The sequence below is a fragment of the Tyto alba genome, unplaced genomic scaffold, assembly GCF_018691265.1.
Source record: "Tyto alba isolate M040663 unplaced genomic scaffold, T.alba_DEE_v4.0 Super-Scaffold_42, whole genome shotgun sequence".
In the NCBI taxonomy this organism is placed as follows: domain Eukaryota; kingdom Metazoa; phylum Chordata; class Aves; order Strigiformes; family Tytonidae; genus Tyto; species Tyto alba.
In genome coordinates, this window is record NW_024881318.1 from 34,294,345 (window position 1) to 34,319,203 (window position 24,859).

At 35.9% G+C, this 24,859-nt stretch overlaps 1 protein-coding gene across 7 annotated transcripts in view; it reads left to right on the forward strand.

Annotated features, from left to right (window-relative positions):
• The window catches only part of JAK2 (Janus kinase 2), a 96,911-nt gene extending 72,423 nt beyond the window's left edge, over positions 1–24,488 (forward strand). For 5 of the 7 annotated variants that reach the window (XM_042804900.1, XM_042804904.1, XM_042804902.1 and 2 more), the window contains 12 exons: positions 561–648; positions 2,739–2,866; positions 3,651–3,789; positions 5,090–5,241; positions 6,311–6,461; positions 7,164–7,300; positions 8,523–8,712; positions 9,688–9,812; positions 14,718–14,890; positions 16,101–16,242; positions 17,994–18,107; positions 20,346–24,488. In XM_042804900.1, coding sequence (XP_042660834.1) covers positions 561–648; positions 2,739–2,866; positions 3,651–3,789; positions 5,090–5,241; positions 6,311–6,461; positions 7,164–7,300; positions 8,523–8,712; positions 9,688–9,812; positions 14,718–14,890; positions 16,101–16,242; positions 17,994–18,107; positions 20,346–20,453 — 1,647 coding nt within the window. In that variant the 3' untranslated portion in view covers positions 20,454–24,488. The other 2 variants (XM_033003725.2, XM_042804905.1) reach the window with 2 other exon arrangements.
• The last annotated feature ends 371 nt before the right edge of the window (positions 24,489–24,859 follow it).

Sequence of the window (24,859 nt, forward strand, 5' to 3'; positions counted from 1 at the left end):
AATCTAGTAACTTGAAGGAAAACATGCTGATTTTTACCTTGTTTTGTTGGGTGAATAATCAATGCACAAACAAGTGTAGTTGGACATGCCACTGAAGAGAATAAAAAAAAATAATAAATAAAACCATGTGAAACCTTCCTGACAAGGTTAGGTAAGATCTCTCAATAGTGGATGAGTGATATAATACTTCTTGTCTTTTAACTTAATAATGTTCTATGTAGAAATAAATTGGAAACTGAATAGTGCATCATGAGTTTGTCTGCAGCTTACTTAGTTAAATGACATGGAAGAAAAGATTCTTTTTAAAATTTTGAGATGCACCTGCCTGCCAAAAAAGAGATTGCTAACCTCTCTGGAATGTGGATTATCAGTTATTTTTTGAAAAATAAACCCAATCATAAAACAACCACAAACAATATAAAATGTTACAGAGGGTCTTTTCACTGAAATGGAAGTTGAAATATTTTTAAAAATGCACATGGTTTTAATAAATTTATTAGAAATCATGTAATGTTTTGGGGTTTTGTTTTCACTGAAATTTATTCTCTCCTTTCTCAAAGTCTTTCTTTGAGGCAGCCAGTATGATGAGCCAGCTTTCTTACAAACATTTGGTGTTAAATTATGGAGTCTGCGTATGTGGAGAGGAGAGTAAGTAGATATTAATTATCTTTTTGTGCTAATTTTATATAGCTGTCAGTAGAGTTTGCCATTGGTTTTGGGTAGAAGCTGGGGAAAACGAAAACAGCCTGTCACACCAGCTGGACACCTAATATATGTTCACATTGTAGTAGTATTAGTCTTGGTGTCTAAGAACTGGGTAATACAGTGACATCAAAGAAAATGGAAAATTAGTGTAAATACAGTCAGCGTGAATAGTAACCTCTGTAGATGACTCAGTCATGCGTGTTCTATCTGAAAATCTCACTTTTTAAAAAAGTATTGCCAAACTTCTGAAATGAGCTTTTGAAATGCCAGAAAAATTGCACCTCTACATTGTATCAACTGTGGTTAGCTAGAAAGGGAAGTGCTTGGCTACCCAATAAAATCTTACTTTACTGTGATCAGAATCACAAACTTGCCACCCTTCCCCACCCATGTGTTGACTTTGTGAACACAAATAGCTTTGGAAAGTTCGATTTGGAAGATCCCATTCTGAAAACATGAGGTCCCATTATTTCAACAAAAACACTACAAAATGTTAATAAAGATAAAATCTTTGCATTGTTTACAGAAGTAGAATGTGTTTTCAGTTTAGCTTACTGTGTTGTGACTATGTAGTAATAAGGGCTGGGTTTTAAGAACACCTGAAATACATTTTTAACATCTTGCAATGAAATCTTAGTTTTGGATGGTTGTCATATGCTTATGTGTGCCATCTTCAGTTTTGTGCTGCTGAGTCTCGCTTTGGCAATTTCACTCTTCATTCAGTCTTTGGGCAGAAATGTTGGTTTGCCTTAATATCTTTTTTCTGTGATTATAAACTTGTAGAAAAAGGAAGCATTTTATAATAAGTGTATAAGCATATTATGTAGACAGTTGCCTGCATTAAGAAAGAATGAATTTGCAAAGTGGAGGGTGGATTCTGTATCAGGAGTTACTCTCTTAAGAGGCTGGAAAAGGCACAGCATCGTGTTTGGCCAAGAACTTGTTACACCGGTTTCTTTGCAAAAACACCCACAAGCATTTTTTCTAGTTTATTCATGGTACCATGCATGGGAACTATATATAAAATTTCAGCTAGATCAAGTATATAATCAGGGAAAAAAAAAAATATCTAAAGATCTCTATGGTTACTTATTTTTCCTCTCTATCACAGTTGCCCTCTACAGACAGTTCTGTTTCTGGAGGCCAGAGACCTATTACAGTTTAGTGAGAAGTAGTTACTGAGAAATAGGAAGAGAGACTTATTTTTTTCTGTGGGTTACACACTTGATGTACAGATTTGATGAAAATTGTTTCACATAATTGTGAGGTTTGCTGTCTATAGAATGAATTTGTTATAAAAATCAGTTCATTAGTTATAACCAAATATAATACCAGTAGTTTACAGTGTCTTTAGAGTCTGAGTGAGAAACACTGCAATGTGATCATCTTGAAGCTGCAAGCAAGGGTTCAGTCATGCAATTTGAAATTGTCATATTGAAACTGATGAAAACTATGCAGTACTATAAAATGGATCTTATTTCTTGAGTTACTCATTGGATGACTGCATGGAGGCATATGTCATTATATACATGTGTACACAAATTTGTTTAGTGCAACAGTCTGTTTTCGAGAAGAGCATCTTTTGTCAGCAAAGCATTGTATTTTTCACTAAGAATATAGATTTCAAACCACCATTAAGTGAATGACTTGAATGTTATTCAACTCACTACATTGATGTTGCTGTACAATACTATACTTTACCAGAATTTACATCATTTACTATGCCTTTCAAGCAAGGGGGGAAGGATGCTCACTGGATTTGTTTAGGTGGAAACCAATTCTGTAAAAAACTATTAAATCTAGTAATTTCGCATATGAGAAGAAATTAGATCAACTTCCACACTCTGAAGATGTATAAAGAACATAGGATATTTGTGGTAATAGTCAGATGTCATATAGCTTTGAATTTATAGTTAGTTCACCAACAAGGTGTCAAAGAAAGAGATGGGTAGTACTAGAGTAATGAATCAGTCCTAAGATTGCATTATTTGTTGTTGGTTTTAATTGTTACTCTTTCTACTATTTTTAATCAGATATCCTTGTACAAGAATATGTAAAATTTGGGTCCTTGGACACATATTTGAAAAAGAACAAAAACGTTATCAATATCTTGTGGAAACTGGAAGTAGCCAAACAGCTGGCATTAGCCATGCATTTTCTGGTAAGTATTTATTCTTCAGTTTTGTTAATGACTGAATTCAAGTGTTTCAGGCTAATACATATAGAACAGCTGAGCTATTACCTTACTTCTTGAAACTCTGGAGGGTATTTCGCAAATAGGCGTGCTATATAACAGATAGTGGATAGTCAAGGACAGACCTTTGTATTGTGAAGAATGTGTAATTAAATTTCCCATTTATTTTTAAATTTTTTATGTTTTAGCATGAAATAAACACATTTACAATAAAAATTGGTTGTTTGTTTGTTTTTTTCCCCACCAGAAATCAATCCCCTTGTTGGTTTTCCCACCTCAGCTCATGATGCTGAACATAAACTATTTCCTGGTAGTGTTACTAGTTAACCACTGGGAGAGGAAAACATTGTACTGTTCACACTGCTAGTACATTCTTTTTGTGCATTAGGTCCCAGCCTTACAGTCTGTTTAATTCAACATGAAGGCCATTATTCGAAACAGGGTATACGATCTTCCCTTTAGCAGAGTTGAAATTTTCTTATATTCTTTTTAAATGGATGATAATGATGGATCACTATTCCTCTGTGTTAACATACATCAAAACTTTAGGTAGGTAATTAAAAGTAATTAAAATTGGCTAGAAACTCTAACTCTGAGAGGAACTGATAGAATGTCTGAGATTTGATCAGCTTAATATACGAATATTATTTTCTTTGATGTTTCCCTCATGCTGTAAATTACGGGTTTTTAAATACCTCTTCAGCCATAAGATTCTTTTGTCAGTATGTAAAAGTTGCATTTCTGTTCATAGGAGGATAAAGGCCTTGTTCATGGGAATGTCTGTGCAAAAAACATCTTGCTTATCAGAGAGGAAGACAGGAAGTCTGGAAACCTTCCATTTATAAAACTAAGTGATCCTGGCATCAGTATTACAGTTTTGCCAAGAGATAGTAAGTCTTAGTGTCAGCTTTCTTCTGACTTGAAAAATAAGTTTGTTTGTTTGTTGTTTTTTTTTCTGACCACCATCTGGTACTTTTGTTACATAGGAAGTTCCTTCATCCATCCATAACTTTAAAATAATCTCTGCAGTTCTAGTCAGCAGTTCTGAGTGTGTCTTCTTTATCAGCAAATAGCTACGGGAAATAAACCCACAATTCTCTGTTGTATGAGGGTGGGGTTTTTTTCACGCTGTTTCTCGTTTTCAACTTTCTTTTTCACCGGTAGTACTATTAGTGTGCTATAATGTACCATGAGTAAGCCTGTTTCATCTACAGGTAGCTGATGGATTTAATATCCTATTATTGATCAAGATTAAATTGTTACATTTTATAACTTGGAGAAGCTTTCAGAGCTGAAAGTAAATGCACTTTTGAAAATTCTGCCCAGCAGTTGAAAATAATCTTCAGTTCATTTCTTGGTGAAAAGCTGAAGACACTTGATGATGCTAAAAAATACTGGATTATCATCTGCCATTGAGGCTGTTCTTAATTAAATGGGAAGAAATTAAAAGTGTGTGTAAGATTGTTATGCTAACTAAATTGAATTAACCTTAATATTATTTATCTCGTCTTTTTAGTCAATTTGGGAAAATGAATATATTTTTTACTTGGTAATTTTAAACATGCCAAAAGAAATAACACATCTAAGGGACTATAAGCAATGCAGCATCATTATTTTCCAAGAAACTGTTTAAACTCTCCCTTTTTAAATGACAAACCTACATTAATATTACAAGATCTCATTTTAAGGACTTCTAAATCGATATCAGTACAATACCATCTTTTAACTTCTTACTACAATCAGTATGAAAAGTTTAAAATTCAAATAGTATGAAATACCTTGTTATGGTGCCTTTTGCTGTGACATAATGTACCAACCACTAGCAAAGTACTTTTTACTCTTTGCCATCTAGTTCTTTTGTGGTAACTACTAAACCTTGGTAACACAGGGAAATACAGAAGTCAGAGCAAAAATATAATGTGGAAATGAAGTTAAGGCAATTTTATAACACTAGGTTTATTTTACAGTAAAATTAATGGTCCTCCACTCTGATTCATAAATACTATTTTTGTACTTATTATGTAGCTATTTTTTAAGGCAGGAACAAAAACTTGTAAAGGTGTTAAAAGCACATTACAGAGTTAAATACCTATATACACTAAAATAATTTTTACTAAATCAAATGTGGTACAGAATTTTCTGGTTTTATTACTCATCTTAACATGGTGTTTCTTTTGTGTGATTGCACAGTTCTCCTTGAGAGAATACCATGGGTTCCACCTGAATGTGTTGAGAATCCCAAACAATTAAGCCTGGCCATAGACAAGTGGAGTTTTGGTACTACTTTGTGGGAAATCTGCAGTGGAGGAGACAAACCTCTGAGTGCACTGGATTCTTCAAGAGTAAGTGTTACTGGGTCTGAAATCATAACAGTTCTTTGGACACTTCTGATTTAAAACATCTGCTATTGTAACTATGTAACTATGACAGCATGTAAAGTGGTGTGGCCCATGACCACTGTAGGAAAAGGACACTTTTACTGGTAGATAAGGATCAGAAGTGATGGTCTGAGCTTTGTTTTTATGTTGTTTGTTTTGATTTTGGGGGGACAGAGTACAGTGTTGCTAGTATTATCTTCTTCATCTTTTCGTTGCTTTGTTTCAGCATTATATCACTTTAAACAATAAGTATTCCTAACAATGTACATGGATTTCAATTGGCATTATTCTAGTAATGGAACATCTTAAATACTGTAAGACTTTGTGTGTTGCAGACAAGTCTACTATTTTAGCTAAACCAGAAATGTTAAGTTTATCTCAACTAGTGGCAGGGGTGAAGGGGAAACACATTCCATAAAAATACTTTTTCTTTTATATTTCCTTCCTTAGTTGTAAGCAAAAAGATTATTTCCTTTACTACACTACAAAAAGATTTGTAGTGTTATTTTTATAAATGGACTCTTACCTTCTAACAAAGCCTGATCTGATTTCTCAGGTGTTTTAATCAGCTCTTACAGTAAGCTCTAAGGTCTACCTAGACCTAGTTTATAGTTATCCAGGTATTTCAGAAGTTGCCCTCCTGTCCTGTACTAATCCACGTTCTTTCATAATACTCATGAAGCCTTTTACAACTGGAGGAGCTCAGCCAGCTCATAGGTGGATAGAATTTTCTGCTGGACCCATCCAGTGGAGGTTTTATGAAATTACTAATAAAGAAGACACCGTCTGTATCTTTCTCTATTTTCTTATCTTCCACCAGTAACTGAATGGGAATTTCTGAACTGCTTAAATTATGAGAGTCTTGCTACATTTTCAGCCTTGGCTTTTGACGTAAATTGGTCAGATGTATGTTCGGTGAGATAACAAATCTAAGTTGAGAGCTGTGTTTTTGGGCTGCTCTGGTGAGAATGTTAAGGCTTCTGCAACTCTTCATGGTTGTATATTAAAATGCCTTTTATCTTTTTAATTCTAGAAACTACAGTTTTACGAAGATAGGCATCAGCTTCCTGCCCCCAACTGGACAGAACTAGCAAACCTTATAAACAACTGTATGGATTATGAGCCAGATTTCAGGCCTTCATTTAGAGCAATTATACGTGACTTGAATAGTTTGTTCACTCCAGGTGAGTCTGTGATACAACAAGAACACAATAGACAAAAAGAACCCTGATTCCTACGGGTTAATTTTCATACAGTGCTGTCTTTTTTGGTATGTTGACCCACAACCACTCTCCAAAGCAGACCCAGAAATCTAAGTTTGTAAGAACACTATGTTACTGCTTTTTAGTTTATTCTAAAAGACAACACATTAAAAGTTAGCATTATCATTCAGAGCACTCTTCTGGTTTGATTAATGTCTATCCCAAACATTCTAGTCCCTTAACCACGTATATTATGTTAGTCACTGTCTTTCTTCTTTCTCTCAACAAAATAAATAGGTATCTTTCTTCTTCCCAAGTGGAAGATGCATGTTATCACAGGCTCTTGTGAATTTTACATTTATCCCCTCTGCAGTACTGGAGTTGTTACACAATAGTTGCTAAATGTGAAATACAATAGGCCTCCAAAAAAGAAGATAGGGAAATTAAAGTAAGACTTGCTATGAGTCAAGACAAGTAATTTGGCTTTTTTGTAATACATCTTTGTCTTTGACTGCAAATTACAATATAGAAATTAAGGTGGTTGTTCATATTGTGCTGAGCTTTGGGGTATGCCAAGCAAAGGTAGAACATGCCATGATTGTAGTAAGTTTCTCCATTCTCCTATTTGCTCCACTGTGCCTCCTTTTCCATTTCTCTCTTTTCCTTCTTTCTCCTACCCCTCAGATTATGAGCTATTGACGGAAAGTGATATGTTGCCAAATATGAGAATTGGAGCACTTGGATTTTCTGGTGCTTTTGAAGATCGGGACCCAACACAGTTTGAAGAAAGACATCTTAAATTTTTACAGCAACTTGGCAAGGTAGGGTGTTTCAAAATTCTCTAATTGCCAAGGAAAGAACTATCTTTTTCAGTTATCTCCCAGTGACCCCATACACTTCATTTACAATGAAACTTGTTACAGAAATTAATAATGTCAGTTATTTCTGACCATAACAGGCAGTTCCTTTCAGATCTTTCTTCTGTTTCACAGTATCATTAGATAGAAGAAAGATAGCTGACCTCAACATTTAATCCAGTCACACCAAAAGGCTAAAACATTTTTCAGTAACGTAAGAGTTGCATCTGACTTTTTTGTTGTTGTTGTTGCTGTTGTTAAATACTTGGTATTAATTTAAAAATGCTCCAGAACAGTCTTGCCTAGAACTAGGAGGGTTGGGGGTTTTTGTGCGTGCGTATTCTGAGAACTCTGAATATGCAGTCCCTAAATTCGGTAATGTCTTTGAGATATATGTAGGCCTTGAATTTTTTAGGGTCTAGAAATGACCCTTTGGTTACTAGTTTTGCAAGTCATTGCAGCCTGGCAGGGTGAAAGTATGCCTAGACAGATGACAAAGAGTAGCTGCCAGATCTTCACCAAGTACCTTTTTTCCAGAATGGTTTCTTGCTGGTTTATGTTTTTTATTGACATGATAGCTATATATTCCTTTGACTCCAAGTACTAGTGGAAGCAAGCCTGAAAGTGAAGTAGCAGAACTACTTCTATTTGCAGATGGTTGGTTGTTGACTGTAAACGGTAGCATAGCATATGGAGTGGTAGGTGATAATTGCATAAAGGAAGATAAAGAAAATATAAACAGAGAAAGCGAAGAAGGCAGACCATCAAAACAAGTGGGGGAAGAACCATCAAGAAACAGAGGAGAATTAAGAGCCAAGAGGAACCTAAATGAAGGGGGTTTTGCAAGTGCAGGAAAAGGAATATGATAGTTTTGGAAATGCAAGTGGAAATTTGTGAAGAATGGGGGTTAAAATGAATGAATATCACCCTTGCCTTGTTTCCTTGTTTGTCCTCATTTCCTCCTGTGCTGTTTGTTTCCTTTCACAGAACATGTTTTTTATTCTTACAGAACTTACCTGAGACCCTGCACACTTTTTCTCTCAAGGGAGGTTTTGTGGAATTTCACTTAAATCAGTAGTTGTGGTCACCTTAATATAGTGAGCACTGAGGCAGTATGAATAAGCACTAAGAAAGAGACAGCGATGTAGACTCTTTTTTAATTCAAGTATTTCCATTTGTGATCTAGGGAAATTTTGGCAGTGTTGAGATGTGCCGGTATGACCCACTGCAGGATAATACTGGAGAGGTGGTGGCTGTGAAAAAGCTGCAACATAGCACCGAAGAGCACCTTAGGGACTTTGAAAGAGAAATTGAAATACTTAAATCTCTGCAACATGATAACATTGTTAAATACAAAGGAGTATGCTACAGCGCAGGTATGTGCTATATTGAACACGCATTCAGGTGTACACCACCTAGGTATGTATACTGAGAAATTCAGAGAGGTAAGGGTTTATGAAAGTCACTGACTTGTCCTAACTTTTCCCAGAACTTGGAGAATACAAATCAAAGGAAGTAGTGTCTGTTGTATACTACTTCTCAGGACAAAGTGGACATTTTATTCAGTCAGCTCATTGCATAATTTGATTGATTTAAAGAAAGTACCATTTTGACTAGTTACACAGTTTCTTTACCTTAAAGCATAAAAGTCCTCCTAGGAAAGAATTGAGGGATAAACGGGAAGATGCAACCATTTTATAACTGTTCTTGGGTTTTGCTCAATGTAATACCCCAGAGTGGATATTACTAATTCTTGTACAACCTATACAGTAAAAGACTAGAAAGGAAAAAGTTTCAGAAAGTACTGTTGAATTATTATTGTTCACTCAAAAAAAGTTGATGCTGTTGCAGTTGATGAATGAAAGCACAGGTTCTTCCCAGGATCTTACTAGAAAAAGAAAAATTTTGGGTTCAAAATCAGTCTGTTTTTAAAGGTGGTAAAATTGCTGACCAGTTGATGAGAGTCACCATTCTGAATTTCATCTCAGCCATGAGGAGGAATTACATAAACACAAATATACACATGGCGTTTGTGCTTTGCTTTAGCAATATTAGCTAAAGTACTGATGAGATGATTAATGATGCTCTGTATATCAAGCATATCTACATTATTGTTGTGTTTAAATAAATAGCATTTTCTGAACAAATGCTGTTAACTAATATACTATATAAATAGCATTTTCTGAACAAATGCAGTTAACTAATATAGATGTACATCTAATAAATTGTTCTTTTGGTATTAAGACTACTTTCTATTAGTTTTATTCATAGACAGTTGTAAATACTTGTATGTCAAAACTTGTAATTGGAAAATGACAGAAAAATTAAGTGTATTTTTGTTGTCGTAAAAGGTCGTAGGAATCTAAGATTAATTATGGAATATTTACCATATGGAAGTTTACGAGATTATCTGCAGAAACACAAGGAGAGGCTGGACCACAAGAAGCTTTTGCTGTATGCATCTCAGATATGCAAGGTAGGAAATTTCAGATGATTGATATTTTTCAACAAATTTTGGTCTCTTTGGTCTTGTCTCATTTGTCTCAAAACAACAGTAATTTGTTGCCTTGATATATCTTTTATAATACTGTTGGGCTCCTGGTACCACATAACCTAAAAAAAGTAGCAATATATATTCATGTACTCAAGAATTAGAGAGATTTCGGAGTAGCTTAATACAGGATGCTGAGACAGACCTATCTGCTGACTGAGGAAGAATATACTCCATTTATTGTTTGTTTCTTTTATAGTTTGTTTATTCTATATTTTATTCAGAAGAATTAAAACCTATTTTCTCCCTAATGAGAACCAAAATAAAATTTTGCAGGAGTTAATATACTCACCCAGGCAAATTGTGATGTACTACAACTGATTCTTCATAACTTGGACATACAGCTATAAAACCACTGTAATAGCATTTATGTGTTTTAGAAATTTACTTTAAACTGCAAATAGTATTAGCCTATTTAGCAGAAAGAGCAAGGATAGATAACTTCCATACGAAGAACTAGAGGCCATAGAAGTGCCCAAAGCTGTAATAAATTGCTAGTCTCAATGGTTGGTACTAACATCCTTCATAAAATTCTGAAAAGGAGGGCAAACATCTGATCTTTATTATGATATCTCATTTTCTCAGAAAGAGGGCTTATGCCTACCCTAGTTTTATTCTGTTGTTATGCTTTAGATACAAGAAACTACAGACACTTTAGATTTCATTGCATGTTTGGTAGTTTGGGGAAAGGGAAAAAAAATGGTGGGGGATGAACAGTGGGAAGAGAAAAGAGGTGGAGGGAAGGACACCCCCCCCACACGCACACACCCTCAAGGCATGTACCAGAAATATTTTTAAATTCCTTTCACTAATACCAACATTAAAAACATGGAAACAGTAGGTTTCTTAAAATTAACGAGTATTCTTCAGTGTTCGTAGCCCACAGATATTCTTATGTCTGATAAGTGCGCCCTGCTACATCCAGAGCAGAAGACTTTCCTTCTGCAATATTCGCAGAAAAGGCCTGACAACAATCAGGCACGAGAGTCTCTGCCAGAGCCAGGGTGATCTCCAGGCATTCAAACTTTCACCTGGTGAACAGAGCTTGATAGTTCCCTGCTTGAAATTGGACTGACTCAGAAAACCTTTTAGCTACTGAACCTGGGGCATGTGCAGAAAAATGCTGTGTGCACCTTTAGCAGCTGATCTCACCTGGTCACGTGCTTCACTGAAGCAAGGCTATGGGGGTAGTCTCCAGCAAAAACTCACTGATGGGCAGGAATTGTGCAGTGAGGTTGGAAAACAGAAAATGTTCACAAGTCTGTGGCAAGTGTCAGTCTTTTCATAGAGAGGAAGGGTTGAACATATGACCACCTACAAAGGGTTAAAAAGCCCTCTGACCTGTGTCTCCAAAACCAGAAGTTATTCTCCAGTAACAGGCATAAGAAATTCTCTTCCTATTATTTCTGCAACAAAATAACTGTTATCAGTGCTGGTAAGTCACAGAAAACAATATTCCGTCAAGCAAAGAGCAGGAAGAATCTTAACACTCAGCACCACCTAGGAGGATGGTGACAGTGAATCTTTATAGAATAAAGATACAACAGGGATTTTTGAACATGTAAATGCTGCAGCCACTTACCTGTTTTATTCTGTGGCCATTTCAGCCTATGACCTGAAGGGTGGTAAGGTGCCTGCCCTGTTCACTCTTACAAGCAGGTTTAAAGCTTGCATATACAAGTCTTCAGGCCTTATCTAAAACTTTATGTAAAGCCTGAAGGAACAGTGGCAAAGTATCTCAGGACCCTTGTCTCCGGCAGAGGTATCTGATGGGAGGACTGGAAGGTGGATTTTGGCTTTTACAGGTAGTGCAAGTATGGCAGGAAACTTAGGGAAATGGACTGTATTCAAAAGGTACAAAGAAAAAGTTTCTTAATGGTGTGTGTGTGTGTGTGTGTGCGTGCATACACATATATGAAAGAAGCATTGATATATTACAGATCTTCAGGATGGTGATAAAAAAAAAATCAAAATAACAGATGAAACGACTGCTTGCTAAGTACCAAGCAGCAACCAAGAGTAAGGGAGCTAAATTATGCCTTCTGCAGATACTTAAGTGAGAAAATATCCTGCTTTCATGTGGCAAAGCATGGGTAGATACAGTATGACAATGTGGAAGTCTGCATATAGGACTTGCTCTTAAAGAAGTTGCTTCCCTTAGAAGTGAAGATTATGAATTAGTGGATGTGTCTTGCTTTGCACTGTTGCTGTAGACCTGCAAAGCAGAGGTTATATTTATTGCTTTAACATTTCACTCTGCAGCATTGTTACTTCAAAACAACTTAATTAAAAACATAGTGAGTACCTAATGTTATTAAAAAGGAATCTGAATGCTTTTCCTTCTTTTTTTTTTATCTGATCACATTTCCTCCTGTCTTTTAGCAGTTTTTGCTTCTCTTGCAATGCTTGCTTTTCCAGCATCTCATATATCTTATTTGTTCTGCACTTCTGTCACTCGGTTGTTTTGGGTTTTTTGGGTCTTTCTCCCTCTGCCTGGTTGCTCTTCTCTGAAATATATGAGAGAAATGAAAGCATGCCCATACCTGAGGATTAAGATGAGTATGTTTGCTTGGTGTGTTTTGGTTCCTTGCTACTATACTGGGAAAGAATTCCTGACTTAAAGGTGATTTTTTTTTTTTTTTGTGCATCTCATACTATGAAAAGCAGCATTTTCAGACAAGCCATTTGCTGCTAGTGGGGAAGTTCTGTAGATGCAAATTAGTGCATCTGCTGTCTGGTGCAGCATGTGCCATTAGTACAGCTTGTCTGGTGGCAAGCAATAGGACTCTATTAACTTTAAAGAATTACAGTGAAATGGCAATTGAGGAAGTTAATTCCTCCATGCATCTGATTTTGGGGATGTTATTTTTTGATCTTTTGGCCCTGAATTTTGCTAATGCTGGCTGATAGGAGAAGAGGCTAAGAATAAATGTATTTTTCAATCTCTTAATGCTTAAAGTACTTTAGCTGGAGAGCCCAACTTTAGCAGTAGAAACATTTGAAATCACATAATTGAACTCAACTCCATTATTAGAGCCACAGGATCATGATTTCCACTTAAAATTTGCATGATTAACTATCTCTCTTAAAATAGGTATTTTCCAAGCTATCAGAAAAATCCCTGTGATCAGAGAAGCTTTAGGACTCTTTTCAGTTCTGTGTGTAGTAGTAATAAAAAGCTATAGCCTTCACATAGTCTGGTTGTATCAGAAATGCAGGAGGCTCACTTTGAAAAAGCTAGGTGTATGGTATTTTTCAGGATAGCAGCAGATAAGCAGGTACCAAGAACAGGACATTTTGGAACCGTTTTGGGAAGGGATGTGGGTAAGCAGCGATGCCACCTGGCAGTGCTGGGGGATAACGGGAGCCTGGGAGGAAGGTTAGACTTCAGTCACACTGTTTCTGAGGTTTCTCACTTTGAAAAAATAAAAAAAGAGAGGAAGAGCTATGCACGTAGCATGGGGAATAAACAAGAGGAGCTGGCGATGTGTGCATGCCTTCAGGGCCATGGTCCTATTGGCATCACGGGGGCATAGTGGGGTGGCTCCTATGACTGGAGTGTTGGAATGGAAGGATACAGGCTCATCAGGAAGGACAGGCAGGGGAGACAAGGAGATTTGTCACCCTCTATGTCAACAAGCAGCTGGAGCGCGTGGAGCTCTGCCTGGGGTTGAGAGGAGCCAACCAAGAGCTTATGGGTCAGGATTAAAGGGAGGGCCAGGACAGGAGACATTACAGTCGGGATCTGCTACAGGCCACCCAACTAGGAAGACTGAATGGATGAAGCCCTCTGTAGACAGATAGAAGCAGCCTCACGTTCACAAGCCCTGATCATCATGGGGGACCTCAAACACCTCAATATCTGCTGGAGGAACAACACAGCAGGGCATTATCAATCCAGGAGGTTCCTGGAATGCACTGATGATAACTTCCTTCCCCAAGTGATCAAGGAGCCAGTGAGGAGAGGTGCTATGCTGGACCTTGTTCTCACCAACGAGGGGGAGGGGCTGCTGAGGAACGTGAAGCTCAGCCTTGGCTGCAGTGAGCAGGAAACAGTGGAGTTCAAGATCCTTAGGGCAGCGAGCTCACTACTATTGTGCAGTGTCAACTTCTGTCCTCCATTTGTTGCTGTGTAAGCAAGACCTTTTTCTAGTAATGCCACTATGCACACCGGCTTCTTCCACATTTCATTGTTAGCAAAAATAATTACATGCATTGATAAGAAGGGATTGGCAGCAGCAAACAACGATATGGCTTTGGACCAATGTTTCATTACATCAATCCACAGAAATACAACAATAAGCAAAACTGTGTTGGTGAATAATGGTCCATATAGAAGAGAAAGAAGACACACAGGTGGGAATACAGTCAGAGAATAGTTGTCAGATTCAAGGAATCATAAGGTTTCATAAAGCAATCAGGAAAGCAGATGTGCAAAATTAAAAAAAAAAAAAAAAATTAAATGGGTAAATAAGTCAGTCTTCTCATCAGCCTTAGATTGTGTAGGTTAGCTCAAATTTTGTTTCCCTTCTGTCTATCATCAGCAAACTGAATTTGGCCAGAGAAAGGAGATGTAACAGCTCTCCAGCTACATAATCAAAAAACACTTGGCTCTGACAAGTGCTCAGTCTATCTCCCTTCAGTTAAGGGAAGTCCCTGCACCTGGAAGTATTAATTGCTCAGTGAAGACAAATTTTCAAGCATACTGATTTTGTTAACAATCTGTGTTTGGTTTTAACTTTGAAGTTCATTCATCTCTTTCCAGAAAGTGCAACTACTTAATGGTAAAAGCAACTCTTTTCCAATTGTGTTTGTGAACTTTACACCTAGGGCATGGAGTATCTGGGTACAAAAAGATACGTTCATCGGGATTTAGCAACAAGAAATATCTTAGTGGAGAATGAGAACAGAGTTAAAATTGGAGATTTTGGATTGACAAAAGTCTTACCACAAGACAAAGAATACTATAAAGTAAAAGAACCTGGTGAAAGCCCTATATTTTGGTAAGTCTTCTTTTGGTATATGAAATCGTCATGTTTTCAGTTTTTGCCGTTTCAGCCAGTTGTTTTGCACATTGGGGAATTCTTAAGTGCAAACTCCAACTCAGTTGTCCAGCATTGTGAAAGTCTCATGCGTGATGTTTGACTTATTGAACATCATGTAGGACTTTTCAACATATTTTCCAAAAAAAAACACCTAAAAATTACCTAAATATTTAAAAAAAATAGTATGCAACAGTAAAGATATTCAAAGATAAAAGAAATCTAAAGGGGCCTATTCCCCAGGTTGCTTTCAAAATTTTGGACCTTTCAGTTGCCTAAACACTGATTGTTTATATTTTCTCACTGAGATCTGTTGGATAGTCCATCTGTTGACCAAGTGGAGTTGAATCCCACAGAATGTAATTAGAAAGGATGATGTGCTGGGCTGAATATTTGGGTAGATGTCTGTATCTGGGCATTAAGGTTCCAGATAAGGTCTGAGTTACTCCAAAATACGGTAATGCTCCAACAAGCTGCACTTACCTTGAAAATGAAGAGAACACTCTGTGTAGCCTGTGGGAGACTGAAGGATTGCGAAATTGAAATTGGTAGACTGTATTCAGAATGCAAAATATATACTTCAGTTCTGTTCTATAAAGACATAGAAACACCTTCAAAAATACACTGGCAAATAACTGTGATAAAAAACATTTTATGTCCTGATAGCAAAAAGAAATGCATTTCCATACATGTGATTTTAGTCTGCGCTAGGTACTGTAAAAATGTCATATCTAAAGGTTAAATAATATAAAATGGCATCTTACAAGATGTTATTGGGAGTTGCACGTTTTAAGGCCAGAAGCACCTGGGACACAGTTCAAGGCTCATTGAAAGTGATGGAAGGATGCTTACAATAATTGTCCTTCTTTGCAGGCCTTATAACATCAAAGTCTTGTTTAGTTACACTACAGATAAGAAAAATGGCTACAACTTTGTTGGGGAAAAACCAAATGGATATAGTTGTCACTAAATGTGATTGTTTAATGTGGTTTGTATTTTCAATACTATTTAACTATTATTATAAGAATAGTTACTAAGTGAAGGTATTGGAAGGAAATGAGAACATGCTAAAGCCTATGAACAAAGAGCGCTTACTCATGAAAAAAAAAAAAATCAATCTTATTAAAAGAAGTATCTTCAAAACCAGAGACACACATGTTACATAGAACAGTATTCTTTTTACCATGTGTTGCAGGTATGCTCCAGAATCTCTGACAGAAAGTAAATTTTCTGTGGCCTCAGATGTGTGGAGTTTTGGTGTGGTCTTGTATGAACTCTTCACATATATTGACAAGAGCAAAAGCCCACCAGCTGTAAGTACATTGTTAAAGGTTCTCAGAGGTTTTTTGTTTGTTTACTTAAATTTTCAAAAATATATATTTTGTTCCTATACAGAAATAGCTTGATATTTACTGATCCTTTTCTGGAGATACCTTAGTGTTTATGAGGCAGCACCTAATCAGAGGCAGCAACATGCTAGAGAGTATTAATATCAAGCCATAAGAAGGAAGAGAGATCTGAATATTACTCCTAGTCTGTGTAGATGTTCTCCATACTGTAACTCATAACTGTTTGAAAAAGATTTCAAGATCTCTCATTATAGATTGTTCTTTCTCCTCCTTTATGGAGAGTAATCCCAGATGCAGCTGTTTCATTGTTAACATGACATGTATTCTTAATGACATTCCAAATCTAAGTCTAAGCCAAACAAATACATAAACATTAAGTTGATTTAAATAAAGTAACTTAAAGTTATTTTGTTATATTATCAGAACACAAGTTAGTAAGTTATTGAAGTTCAAGAAAGAAAGCGAGCAGCTTTTTGCAGGCTGTTGACAGACACCTTCAAAGACAAATTTACAGTGGACAGTTAAAAATAATACTTGTACACTGAATAACAGTTCCCCATTTGGAAATGAGATTCATGATCTTACTTATACCTAGCAGTCCTCTGCAGTCATAACAGAGGAGAGTTGAGCCTTACATATTTATTGGAACTGTCCTCATGTTTGGCCAGGGTCTCAGTCATATCAGATGTGGTTTTGAGAGCTGAACAATGATGACAGACAAAAAGCCACTTGGAAGGTGTCTGCATTGACCTCAGTGGACCTCGTAGTTATTCAGTGCAATGACTAAGCTCTCAAGGAAGAAGTCTCAAGGCAGGGGCAGTTCTTCCTGCATAATAACATAAACATTGCAGACACATGGAGTTCTTCAGAAGGATTATGAAATGGAAAGCGGTAAGAGAAAGTCTTGGGCTCAGGTGGAATGTACTTGGAATGAATCCACCTATTGGTATGTTTCAAGAAAAATTAATTTTACCAGTTAGCCAAAGTTGTCTGTTTAACTGTGTCGTAGTCTTTAAAATTATACATTGTTTCCTCAACTTTGGCTATATGCACATTATACCAACAGTTGCTTCACATTTTCATGCCAAGGATCATTAGAGAAATTTATGCAGCATTACTGGAAAAATAATTCCTCTATGTTGTGCTCAGGAATTATTTTCAGTTCCTCATTTACTTTTGATCTTTGGCAATCTGAGTGAGATTTTAATCTACTTTTTGAGTAATGTTGATTTTCAGATAACAAGCTTTAAGCCATTATTCCTGGCTTTAGTTATACTACTGTTTCTGGCCTGTAGTTACTGAGTAGTCCTATTAATCCTTTTTTTATATATCTGTGTGATATTACCTGTTTTCTGTCTGACTGGGATTTTTCAAAGCATCAAGATCTTGTTTTAATGTATCAGGGACCTCTTCAGAATGAGCTATGAGGTTTATCCTTTTAAAGCTAGTTAATCATGAGATGATCAACATTTTTTAAGAAGATTTTTCACTTACTGCTTTAAATTGTGTATGTACCATCCTATTTTTATCGACACACACAAAAAATCTGTAATTATTAGTATATTCTCTGGACTCGTAATTTATAATTTTATCATTGTTATATAATGTTCTATTTATTCATTATTATTATTTTACAGAATTTTCCCTTGGTAAGAATATTGCTGCATCTTTTTTGCCTTCAAAAAATATTTATGACAGTTGGTCTTCTGTTTCAGGAATTCATGCGCATGATTGGCAATGATAAACAAGGGCAGATGATTGTATTCCATTTGATAGAGCTTTTGAAGAATAATGGACGACTACCGAGACCAGATGGATGCCCTGATGAGGTGAAGTATTGTATTAATATGTTACTGTAGTCTGAAACGTGCTCAGTCAGGGTCAGCACCTGGTAAATGCAAACCCCATTCTACTTGGGTTACTGAAGTATTTATACAGGCAGAATGACTGTGCTGTTATTTTGTCAGTTGTATGATGAGTATAGTCACATTTCTTGTCTGATTCTTTAGACTGCATTTTCTCAGGAGCTTAGAATATAGTCTTTCTAAATATATGAAGTAGGACTATTATGACTGACTGCTGTACTGGGGCACTTGGGCTTCTATTTCAAAAATACAAATTTATTAAGGCAGTTAGTTTAGTATATAGAACTTTTTCCATGAAAGTCCCATATAGATATTTGTGTTCAAAGCTGTGAACTGTGGGTTCTTTTGAAGTCTTTAACATTTAGCAGAAGTGTCTTAATATCTGCATAGGATTTTTTTTACACTTAATTCAAAGATTTAAAGAACTAATTATCTTGATTATTTTCCTTCTCTTGCTCTTCCTTCCTCAAGCATAGGAATAGCCATGTTTATCATGTATATTATACACTCTCAAGTGTTCTCAGCCAAGAGCTACCTGTGGACTCTAGGCACAATTAGGTATATGAGTCAGACTTCGTGTGTTCAGGGCGGTCAGATTTATATTCATGTTCTTCATAGGTAGTGAAGTGCATACGTGTGTAAAGCCATCCTCAGAGCACACAAATTAATTCAGCGTTCGTCTGATTTTGCTAGTACTCCAGATTTTTTTAAAAATACTTTAATACTACTGAGTCTTGTAGTTCTCTTTCTTCAAAGCAGTATACACTTCAACTTGCGTCAAACTGGTAGGGCTGGGTAGGTGAATCAGTAGGGAAAGAATGTAAGTAAAATAGTTACGCTTTTTAACATGTATAACTTCCAGCTCAGATCAATTGCTGCATTTCTTTAAAATCAAGCACACTTGGCAATAAGTGAGAAATAATCCATTCAAAACTGGAAACAGAGGAAGGATCAGAGTCAAGTGGTCTAGCAGAAAAGAGAAGGGAGAGTATATTTTATATGGTACAGGTGGGGCAGGGAAGCCACAGGGGAAGAAATAGTCTATAGAGAATCAAAAGAGAAGTCTCTGAAGTAACCTTTCTTGCATTATATGTATGAGTAACAGCGATTGTTGAATTACAAAGGTTTGGCTTTTGTAGATAACCTGAATGTCATATGTATAAGATAATACATCATCTGTTCTACTGAAGCTGTATCCAAACTAATGCAGAGGTTTCAATGTCTGACATTTCTTCAGATAGCAAAGCAAGATGGAAATGTCTCTCTTTTGTTAGAAACTGTGCTCTTCTCATTTTGATCCTGGAAGGCCAGTCCTCACAGTTACTAAATCTTCCAGATGTCTGTAACTTACAGGCTGCTTGAGACTTGGGTCTAAAGCAACTTGGTGAATGCAGAAGTTTTAGTTTTGCTGAAAAATATGGAACTGTGCTATTTTTTTTTTCCTGAGAGCTGTGCAGATTGTTCTTCATCAACATGTAAAAAACTGTTGAAAGTACGAGAAGTTGATAATAGTGATCTGGGTTAAATTCGTGAGAAGAGTACAGGTGAAGAGCTTGGCAGTTTGTTTGGTGACCAGGTGTCAGGTACATGTTTGGGAAGAGAGAAAACTGTTGCCAAATGCCTGTTATAATGGAAATGTCTTAAAAAAATCATTTAAATCTACTTTTATTAGGAGTGGGCTCAGTTTGCATAGTAACTTTTCTGGCTTACATAGGAAGAATAATAAAGAATTTAATATACAAATGTAGAGAAGTATATGTTATCATTGCAAGGGAAGCTTAATTTAGAGTTGCTGTCATCATAAATCTGATTTTTGGTCAGACTTGTAAAGCATTTGTCATTTTAAACATTTTTGAGCTTTCTGAAAAATAAGAGCAAGCAGAAGATAAAACCTTACCAAAATAACATGTCTCAAGTTTCAAAAATTAACTGAGTGAATTTCCATACCACCTTTTTTAAAAAAAAAAAAAAATCTCCTTTTATAGTGAGGGCTCTTGCAGAGCTAGCTGTCATCATTTCTCTCTGTCATTGGGTTCAAACAGGTAAACTGACTGGTATAGCAAGACTTTAGGCACGCTCTTGTGCCACTGTTTCTTGGAAGCATAAAGTTAAGTTGGGTGTTCTTTGGACCGGTTCAAAGTAACCATTAACTATTTGTAGCATCTGTTTACCTACCACCTATTTTCTTTGTTTCTTCTCCAGATTTATACTATCATGAAAGAATGCTGGAACAATAATGTTATGCAGCGCCCCACCTTTAGGGATCTTACTCAGCGAGTGGATCATATAAGGGACAACATGGGTGGATGAGAAAACTGTCCCTCCTTCAGAGGATGTGTTACAATGCAGAACAAAATGTACTTGGTTTACTGTGTATAATTGATGTGTGTACATGTGTGCATCTTACCTTTGCTGGAAGTAAAATCTGTGTGGCAAATATCCTATCTCAATCTGCATACTGAGGAATCCTGATGGTTTTCTTTATCAGGATATATTTGTTACTATGAGAACATGTTGAAATTCTCAATAGGGGGAGAAATTATTTTTCTAAATAAAATAGTCTAATATATGGTCAGTCTACAACACCGTTATTTGCCTTACTTGGCAGTGCAAAAAAGAGGTGGCTTAAAATGTGGTGAGATTAAGAGATGAAAAGACTGTGTATTTCCTTGTTGAAATAGAGGTTGAAATAGAAGTCTTTTCACACTGAGTGTATAGTGACTTGTCACCCTGTTTTGTGTGTTGCACAAGGGCTTGTGAGTGTTAATACAGTTTTATAATTTCTTCATTGTTGATGCAGAAATGGCTTCTCTGTATAAAAAAAATAGAAGTGGCTATATAACCCAGAAACTTTTAATGTGCCTGCCTTCATCAGTTACCAGCCAGCAATGTATGCAAAGAGATATAATAGGCTGTGTGATGTACTGTAAGTATTTTGAAGGAAAGGGAGCAAATTGTTCTTAATTTGGAGAGCCAGAAAATGTGCTCATTGGTGTGAAAATTTTAATTTAAAATGAAAAAACAAACATTGTATCTGTTTTTTCTTACTTTTTTCCCTCTCTTAAGTATTAGGTTCCCTTTATATAATTGAAGATACAGTGATAACAAGTAGAAATTAAGTTATTTTATATAAGGCAGTGTCTTCAGTTTGTTTCTGAATATGAAAAAGCTAAACATACTGCTTTTAAATTCTGCTCTTTTATTCTTTCCATCTTTGTAATTTTCATGCAGTCATAAGTATATCTATAAGTTGGGAGCTTTTTAAAGGAGAATTAAAAATCTAGAAAATGCTCCATTTCCCAGTTCCTCACTTTACTGTTAAAATGATCACCTTATACCTTCCTTCTAGTACATGAAAAAGATTGCTTTTGGCCCAGTATCTGAAACAGCCAGACACAACCACATCAAGTCTATTTTGTAATTGTAAAGCCCAAATAAGGCCCAGATTACCTCCCATTTCTTTCTGTGGTAATACTCAACGTAAGAGTATTTGGAACAAGGAATTAAAAAGTGCAATTGCTCCACACTCATTCAGGGAGCAAGGACATGATCCCATTTGCTGAGAAACTGAAGGAGATCAGAGCTACCTAACAGATTACATATGCTGTGTAACTCAACTTTTGAATTACGTCTGACAGAAATTTATGAACAAGGCAACGTTTTCGTTTTGCCTCTAGGCATAAAACTTGGGGATAATCTCATATTTCAAAGCAGTAAGATTGTAGATTTTGTTTATTTTTAGTTTTAATATTTTGTTTGTTTGTTTTTACTTAAGCATTACTGTTTGCGAAGTACAATGCTTGTTCTTCTTGGACTTTTGCTGAGAGAAGTTCAATTAAGGGGATATATGACTTGGCAAACTGACCTGACATCCAGTTTTGTATTTAAAATAAAGTGTTAATTTTTAAAATTTGTGGCAGTGAGTCAGTGAAACAGAGTTGTTACTTTCACTGTGGGGCCTCCTTAAGATTTGTGGCTAACTACATCCATCTTATCAGAAGTTTAAGTACCTCAACTTTAAAAAAATACTTACTTATTGTAACATAGTGCCAGTATAGCAATGTTTTGTACCACTATGATGTTTCTCTCCCACAATCACTCATACAAAATCATGAATTCATAACATGAGAGATTGCTAAATAGGGAGGACAGCATCAGCCCTCTTTCTGCCCATTGCATTTCATAATATTTCTGTTTGTTTCTTGCCACCAAGCACTAGCATAGATAATTTTTAAAACTAATTTCACAATCAGGTTTTAAGCTGCAAAGAACTTTGAAGTGCTTTGTTCAACTTAACATGTGTTTTCTCAATTTCTAGACATTGCTTTGAAGATTTAAAATTGTGTGCAAAAAAAGTCTTTGCATTTGTAGTCTCAGTTGTGCATACATGTTTTTTGTAACAAAAGAACATAAAGCTTTAAAGCATTGAAAGAGCATTTTAGCTGGGTAACATATACAGGAATTATGTAAAATTTGCAGTGTATGACGCTCAGTATCTAACTGGTTTCCAATATATACTAGACGAAACATAATTTATGTAAAAATCTCAGGGAAGTTTGTGTAATGAGATGAAGAAATCTTCCAGTCTGCTATTTTTTCAAGTGAATAAAAAGTCTTATTCTTGTTCTACTACAGTATGACTGATTACATAGTCTATTTGATTGCATAAATATAGTGCTGAACTCAAGGATAATTTTGAAGTGTCTTGTGGAATTTTTTTTTACTTTATAATTTTTAGAGAAGGCCATATCTTTACACTGCAGTATAATTTTGTGCTGTTGGTCAGGAACATACAGTCTTTTGTAACAGGTCTGTCTGTGCAAAGGGCTTGATCATTCAGGATGAGTATTCTTCGCTGGATGAGTAGGACCAAATGGTTCTTGGGACTCTTGGGGGATGCATGATCATCTGCAGCGGCAATGTTTAGGTCCTGAAGCAGGCCAAATGGTTTTCTCAAAAAGCTGTTGAGGATGTAAATGCAGTGATTTTGCTGAATTTGCTACTGCCAATTGTAGTAACCTTTTTTTAAAACAAAACAAATCAAACAAAATCCTCTGCATTTCAAGAGCTCTCAGATCTGCAGTAGCATTGTATAATGGCATATTTTTATGCAGCCTTTGTATTAACGGACTCAGTTCTTTGTTTTAGAAACTTTCTTCAGTTGGCATTGCATTTGTCATACTTTAGTGTAATCATTATGCTACCCAAAATGCTGTGATTTTTTTTTTTTTGTAAAAAAAGTGTTGGTTTATGCATATGACTGCTGCTACGATGTAGGATTAAAATAGTAACTACTGCTTTGCACTTGTATTTGAAGTGAAAGAATTTTTCTGTAAGTTCACAATGTCTTACAGGATCTCTGCAAACAAGTATTGTCTAGTATAATATTGATTTGTTGTCTACCAGTATAAATATGTGAAGTTTCAAAATTAGTTTTTAAATATAGTCCACAACCTTGCAACAGTCATGTAATAAGCCAGAGGAGAAATGAATTTTCAGGTAAACCTATATTCTTGTCAAGTCCGAATATTGATTAAAAGCTTCCATAGTTGAAATAATTGTTACTTAAACGTACGGATGAATTTAACTGTAAAAAGATATGTAAACATTTTTTTTCCCTAGAAATTAAGTATTTAATTGTTTCATTTAGTTGAGAAGTTGACCAACTGCCTTGAAATGTATGGCTAAAGATGTTACTGTGTGATGCGTGAAAAAACGTAACTCTTGTGTAAAGGAAGCAAGCTTTTCAGGAGTGTATGATCGCAAACACCTGGAGGATCAAGTTCTGAGAACAAAAGTAGAAATGTGGAAGAATGAGACTGATGGAAAAAGGCTGACGTTCCACACTGAAGAAGCCTTCTGAAATGTGAAATGCACAGTGAATTATGAAATACTAATGTGTACTGAAAATGCCATACCGTGACAAATATGTGCTAATATATTTCTAAACTGTGTATTGTCTGCCTTAAGTCTAAAATACTCACAGAGACCTAACCTGACTGAAAAATACAAGAATTACTATACCAAAAGAAACTGCTTAAGGTTGTGCCATGGCAGATGACAATTTTGGAAAGGTGTTTGGCTAAGAATTTTTGCTGAATTTTGCTTTTTGAATAAGAGGCTTACAATACTTTATATTAAAGTAGGAGAAGTCCCTTTAGGGAGGTGGCGGGTGGGTGAGGGAAAAGTCACCTGCTACTTGTGGTTGGGCTGCAAACATTTGAACACATGGTTTATTGAAGAGAACATGAAAGGGATGGTTTTAAGAAAACTGTATTCCTGAAACTTAACTGTGCGTTTCTTTTGAGTTTGGACAGTGAAAATAAAATAACTAAATACAACGAATGGCACATGCCTGCCAAGATTTTCTTTTATGTAATACTTAAAATTAGTTACTGGTGTTTAAATCTCTTCTGAAGAGACCTGGACTGCTTAAAGGAGTGGAATACCACACATACAAATTTGACCTTCCTAGAATAGTCGTATGTAGTGTTTATCTTTTGGAATGAACCTACATGTGCCAAAGTGAAGGTGATACACGGAATGTTCCCTAACAGTAAGACTGGGGGGTTTTAAATTTATTTTTACGTTTTCATTAAACCAATTTGTTTTGTACTGCAGAAGCATTTCCCTTTACTCTCAGTATTTAGAGACAAGCAAGTCTGTAAGACAGGGATCACTAACATTGCCTGTTACCACACTACAGTTCTTTAGAA